Below are 6,502 nucleotides of genomic sequence, written 5' to 3'. Positions count from 1 at the left end.
CTTTTGCTCCTCATACCATCATGGATGTCTTTGCACACTTTGGATCTCCAAAATACTATAGCGAGTTCCTACACCAGTCTTCAAATCATGCTGTCCAATGCATTTGCTACTCTCTCCCTTACTCTCCTTACTTGAGGCCTAATAGAGGCAAACGTGAAGGAGGGATCAATTGTCTATCAAGATAATAACATCAGCATTGATGAAAGCATGATTGATAAAGAGCTTGTGATACCTAGACACAATTTAATGCTAGTTTCTTAGAGCATGATTGAAGCATGCATGCAAGAAAGATGGTCACTTCAGGGGATTCCTCCATGCGCAAGTCAATAACAAGGTTGTGGACTCAAGACTTCAAGGTTGCCAAAAGCAATCCAAGCTACTTTAAACACTTATTTCATTAATTTTGGACTTGTCAATGTACAAATTCATTTTTATAGATACTTTTGGACTAGTTTTTGGATAAAATTTAAGGAAAAGCTCACTCTTCAAAACACATATAAAAACATAAAAGCAAGCAATTTTTTAGAGTGTTTTGAAGGAAATGAAATCAAAATTATAAAAATGTGACATAGATAAGCTACAACAAAAGATAAGAAATAGTAGCAAATAAAACTAAAATTATGAAAATTAATGTAACATCTTGCATAGACTGGTGTATGGTCCTGATTCATTTTTGTACTTAAATTTCTATTGAAAATATCTACTTTATGAAAATATCCTTTCAAAAACAAAAGATAACACTACCCTTTTGAAATAAAGAGTTTATTTACTTACATTATCATTTTGTACGAATAATGCAAAAACTAAGAAATATAATTCTTACATTACTCTATATTTTTGTTTTTAAGAATTCTCATTTGAGAGTTCAACTTGATGTAAAACATCGAATTGAAGCTTGAACTTGATGTTTGCCTTTTCAGGATGATGTATCCAAAGGACAACCTCACCAACCTTTGGATGTTGAAGTTTGACTACTCATTAGATATTTGAGATAGTTCTTTTTTTGCTTTAAATATACATGTAAACTATATAGTACAGTTTAGTTCATAAAAAATTATTGAATCATGTGAAAACTTGCAAACATTATTTTTGTTACATGGCAGTTTATACATAATAATTTATTATCATGTTTTTAAAATCAAAGCACGATGTAAAAAGCAATTAGCTTGTGTCGTATGCAATTTATTTTTGTATTGTATACTAGTGTGACATAAGGAGAGTCAAGAGTACTTACCATGAAATCAATGAGATAGATATACAACTTCATGTTATAAGTTCAATGTTGTTAATGGATACTTTAGTTTTATTTCTTATGTTTTAGATTTTGGTTCTTATCTTGTAAAAATGCAAAAAAACTTGGGTAATTGTAAACGTTGCCCAAAGCATTTACAATATGTTGCATATCTCTTCTTTGTCAAGAGAAGTGCTTTGTTTGGTCTCGAGCAAGAATAAGCCCAGGCATTCTTGATGTGACAAACAATGCAATATTTAGTAGTTCGAAATTTTAACAAACTTAAATGACAAATATAAGTTATGATGATTATAATAGTTTCATTTCTTATCTTTTAGAGTATGGAACTAAAATCTGAATTGCTGTACTTATCTTATGATCTTTATGATTTCAAGCATGATCATTTCATAAATTTAAAAAATTGTGAGGCATCATATTTGCATGTAAAAGCAACAATGTCAAATTGCAAGAAATTTCGAGATAATTTATGTGTACGTACACACACTAGAGCCAATCAATAAAAGGAGTGAAAAAATTCAATAATGTTTCATTTGCTCATATGTTCTAATATCTTTTAGTGTATTGAATTACATACTTTTTCATTATAGCCTCCTTGGATCCCAAAACCAAAAGTTTGAGTGTCTAGTTCTAGTGAATATATTTGTATGTTCTATGTAATTTTTTTTTTCAAGAACCTAGAATATTATATATTTTAGCCTTTTGATAAATTGCTCCTGTAAATTTTATGCACATTTTTTAAAAACAACCGAATCTCCCCTAATTTTGAGAGAATCTTTAAGAAGAAACATTTCGAGATAATCTTTAAGGAGAAGCATTTGCAATTACCCACACAATCCGCAATAGTGTTTTATAAGAAACAAAGATGTTGTTTCCCCACTAGTTGTTGGCTAGGAAGAAACCTCAAGGCCACATTAGCTTTAGAGAGTGATAATGAAAGTTAGTCAACAATTCTTTATAAACCTTCCTTCAAAAGGTCTCCATGATTAAAATCCAATTTAACGGCCTTTTGGCTCATTTTACATTGTGAAAACATAAGCTTCCTTGCTTCCAAAAATGGTTTTGAGCTTTTGTGACCATGTGCCTTGTGTTTCCTCTCCCCTTTTTGCTACCATGCCTAAGTTCCTTTCCCCATTCTTAGTACACCCACACTCTGACATCACCCACTCTACTTTCCCTCTCTTTCTCCTCTATCCCGTCTTCTCTTGTGGATTAATGATGATGATGATGATGCATGCTAATAACTATAGTATGTCACTATAGATGGTTTCATAAATGTTTGCTTTCAAAGAATGTGAGGTGAAGCTGAGTGCTTCAGTGATGACACTTTAAGATCCCCAAGATGAGTTGAGTAGAAAAAAATACATAGACACTGATAAATGGACAACATAGTAAGGAGGCCTTTATTGCACTTGACATCACATTCAGTGTTTGTTATGGTGCATATCTAAAATGGTTCTGTGATTGGCTACACCCACTTGTGGGATGGCCACACTATGTTGGTCCATGTGTACGATTGTGAGATTGTGAAGCACCATGTGTGCTCAACCAAGTCCATTACTTAACATATTGTAATGGAGGCCTATATGGTGCCATGTGTTTGCTTGTGTGTGGTGCAAAAAATAGCATGATGATGCTAAGGGGTATTGATAGTGGACAGAGAACAATCAGTAGAATATTAGGATAGGTTGAAAACTTGGGCCTTCTGATGTGATAATTTTTATGCAATTAAAAATGCCTAGCAAGCATAAGTTATCGCGAGCATGCTAATGAATTTGAGATCTCAATTATAAATTTGATTTTCTCTCCCCTTGTGGCAAACCTTGGAAATAGTTTTACACTTTCGACACCTAATAGTGCAATAACCCACACAATCTATGATGGAGGCACTAAGAACTATAAAAGCATACAAAACTTGATGCTTATTTGAAGATAACAATGTTGGCTTCAACATCCAAACACAATCCAAATCAAAAGATCTAATATTGAATAATTTTAAAGTTTCAAGTATTTTGCATTCATAGATCTAATATGCACAACAATTTACAAAATTTCATGAGAGCTATTTATTATGAGGTGTATGCCAATGATAAATAAAAGTATAAGGACTTGTCAAATAATTTAACAACTCACACTGCTTGATGTCAAAGAAATTCTTATCTACAATTCGATCAAATTTTTTATATAAAAAATTAGAAAAGTGAACTGGAGTCAACCACATGCCTTGCACTGAATACATAATCATGACTATAAATCATAGCTCATGAGGTGCATTGAGTTGAGATATGTTTGTAAAGGGCCCGTGTTTTATCTTAGTAGCTAGGGAGCTAGCTTCTGAAATAGAATTTGCATGCCGTATTGAGGTTGTAAGCTCAAGACAGTGGTAGGGGCATGTACATAGGTAGGGGAAATATAAAATATAAAGCGCTGGAGAATGATGGTTAGAGCCAATTTAGCCTCCAAGAGAGCAAAGTTTTGGCCAATGCAAGTGCGAGGGCCCATACCAAATGGCATAAAAGCATTGGGATTTTTTGCTGCTTTGGCAATGCCATCAACAAAACGTTCTGGATTAAATTCATGAGCATCAGGGCCCCAATATTTAGGATTGTGATGGAAGGCAAGGATGGGCACTATGGCCATCGATCCTTGTGGTATCACGAAATCATTACCCAATTTCATCTCAGTGGGTGCCTCCCTCCTTAGCATTGTTACTGCAGGATAGAGTCTCAGTGCTTCATAGAGTATCATCCCAACCTATAGCAACCAAATACAAGGCAACAAAATCCGTGTCAGTATTCAGTGGCTTTTACAAAGCTCGAGGGATACACTAGTAAGAAATCCTATGTATTATGTGCATTCAAGGGGGTAGTTAAAGACGTCTCATGCAAAACTTTTCTCCCAATAAAGCCACTCCTCTTTAATTATGAGCGAACAATTTTTTTACTAAAGTTATATTTTAACAAGGTGAAAATTTCACTAAGCCTCTCAAAGCCCATGAGATGTGACAACCCTCTCTTCACACCTGAACCTTAGATTATGACAGCCCTTAAAGCTCCTCTGATGTTACCCTGCTATCATAGCATTCTTTTACAGCCCTTGCACAATTCCCATAATAATAAGAGAATCCAAAATAAACGCTAGGTGGATCTGAGGGAACTTACGATTCTTAGATTGTTCAATGAATCAAAAGTGGGAGGATCCTTCCCGCACACATTTAGGACCTCTGCTCTGGCTCGCTCCTGCCATTCCGGATGTGCACCAAGCAGCAAGGCCGTCCACGTTAGTAATGTGGATGTAGTCTCGTGTCCCGCAAAAAAGAAAGTCTTGCACTCGCTCACAATCTCATCAATCCCCATGCTCAAATTCCTTTGGCTTCCTCCCAATTCTTTCTTGTTTGCACTCATCATCAATCCCAGTAAATCGTTCCCGTAAAACCCAGCACCCTTCACTTTCTCCGACTCCATGCGACTGTAGATCATTTGGCGTAGCAGTTTCTGAATTTGCTGTTCAAGCTTCCAAGAGTAGCGATTCGTAGGAGTGGGTAACCACCTGTAAGCAGCAAGCACACTATGAGCGTGGTTCGGGGGCATGGAATTCTGTGCGCAAGTATTTGCACTGAAATTACCTTGATCCTGGGACGTATAAGCTACGGACAGCATTTGCAAAGATAATCTGTTGTTCGTGCTGTATCTCAAACACCCGCTTCCCATCTGCGAAGCTGCTGCCAAAGGCCGTGTGTGCGATAATGTCGGCAGTAAGGTTTCTGAACTCTTCGTGTACATCGATTTCCTTCTGCCCTGAAGCCACTTTGTCGATCGTATCTGCCCACTTGTCTAGCAGAGAGGTCGTGCATGCTACTATAGTTGGGGTCATCAACTGCATTGAAAAAAAAAGGGGACATCTGGAGATGAATCTTTCCACTCTTTCAGCATAAAATTTCACTGTTCGCATTAACGTTCCTTATGAACAGCAAGGAAGATTGATCCATTGCAGGCAGGGATGTAAAAAATTACATACCTTTAGCTTGTCAACGAAGAAGGCTGGGCTGACTATTCGCCGATGTTGAGCCCACTTCTCTCCCTCAAGAGCCACAAGCCCTCCGCCCATCAAGTCCTTGGTATCAGGCCTTCTGCCTGGCTTCCTGAAGTGCCCGAATTTGTCGGACAGAATCTGTCGACCGTGCTCAGGCTCTGCCACATATATTCTGGCTTGAGGGCCGTACCAGAAGAAAAACGGATTGCCTACACGGATGCATGTGTGCATTAGCGACAGGGTCTAGAGAGAAATTTTAGACTATCGGGTCAATAGTTAAAGGCAAATAGCATCTCAGGGGAGCGGGGCTTACCGAACTTACGTGACCATACGAAGTAGTGTCCCAGAATTCGTGGCGCAATGTCGTGGGAGATGTGGGTCATTGGAGCTCTGTGGGCTTTGTCGTCCAGAGCAACCATCTCGGTGGCGTTTCCATACAAGAAACGGTAAGGCAAACCCTTGAGACCTTGTGCTTCAAGAGCCCTTTTGGTTCGAAGGGGCTTCAACCACAGGGACAGAAAAACGCTCCATGCAGCCCTGTATAATAACGCCAGAACGGTGGCAACGATGAGGAGACTGGGAGAGCATTGGCGGACAAAGGTTGAGATGGTGGCGGTGAGAGCCATAGCCGAAGACCTTGCAGCTTGTACTCTCTCTCTTTCTTGCGCTCTGGCTCTCGCAATCTCTCTCTCTCTCGCTCGATTATCAACTCTAATGCAGCTTGTACGCAATCTCTCTGTCTATGGTGACTATGAACTCTAGTCTGTCGCAGCTTGACGCAATTTCCCTCTCACTTACTCACTCGCTCACTCTCTCGCTCAGTCACTCACTCTCTCGCTCTCACTCGCTGGCACAGTCTATGTTGATTATCAACCTCACTCTCATATGTGTGACGTGCTTCATCCAGCATAATTTGCGTTCCTTGCACGAAAATGTGGCAATTGAATATTGCAATGCCGTCACGTCTGCTGTCATTTTCGTCTGCTGTCATTTTGGGAAGCTCCTATCAAGATTGAGAACACGCCGATCAAAGCACATGTGTCATGGAGCTTCGTCTACAACGGATTCGAGATCCGCTCCACTGCTCCGTTGTGTCTCAAGGTGGGATCTTAAAATATTTGTAATCTTAAAAAAATAAAATTTCAAGTTTCTAGACCCCTTCATCTGTAAACTTCAATTTGTAAGTTTTGAGTGTTGCGATTGTGCCATAAATTTGGTATA

General features: G+C 38.4%; 1 protein-coding gene across 1 annotated transcript; it reads right to left on the bottom strand.

Annotated features, from left to right (window-relative positions):
• Positions 1-3,460: 3,460 nt before the first annotated feature.
• Positions 3,461-6,083, bottom strand: LOC147903752 (cytochrome P450 CYP72A616-like). Its single transcript, XM_087372578.1, has 5 exons — positions 5,595-6,083; positions 5,267-5,490; positions 4,875-5,125; positions 4,411-4,798; positions 3,461-4,003 (listed from the first exon to the last, which is right to left on the bottom strand). Exons 1-5 carry the CDS (start codon positions 5,905-5,907, stop codon positions 3,569-3,571), a joined length of 1,611 nt encoding a protein of 536 aa, XP_087228704.1. The 5' UTR covers positions 5,908-6,083; the 3' UTR covers positions 3,461-3,568.
• Positions 6,084-6,502: the final 419 nt, after the last annotated feature.

The sequence above is a fragment of the Dipteris shenzhenensis genome, chromosome 3 (genome assembly GCF_047967505.1).
Source record: "Dipteris shenzhenensis isolate YYH24624 ecotype China chromosome 3, Dip_SZ_1.0, whole genome shotgun sequence".
Classification (NCBI taxonomy): domain Eukaryota; kingdom Viridiplantae; phylum Streptophyta; class Polypodiopsida; order Gleicheniales; family Dipteridaceae; genus Dipteris; species Dipteris shenzhenensis.
This window is presented reverse-complemented; position numbering and strand designations above follow the sequence as displayed.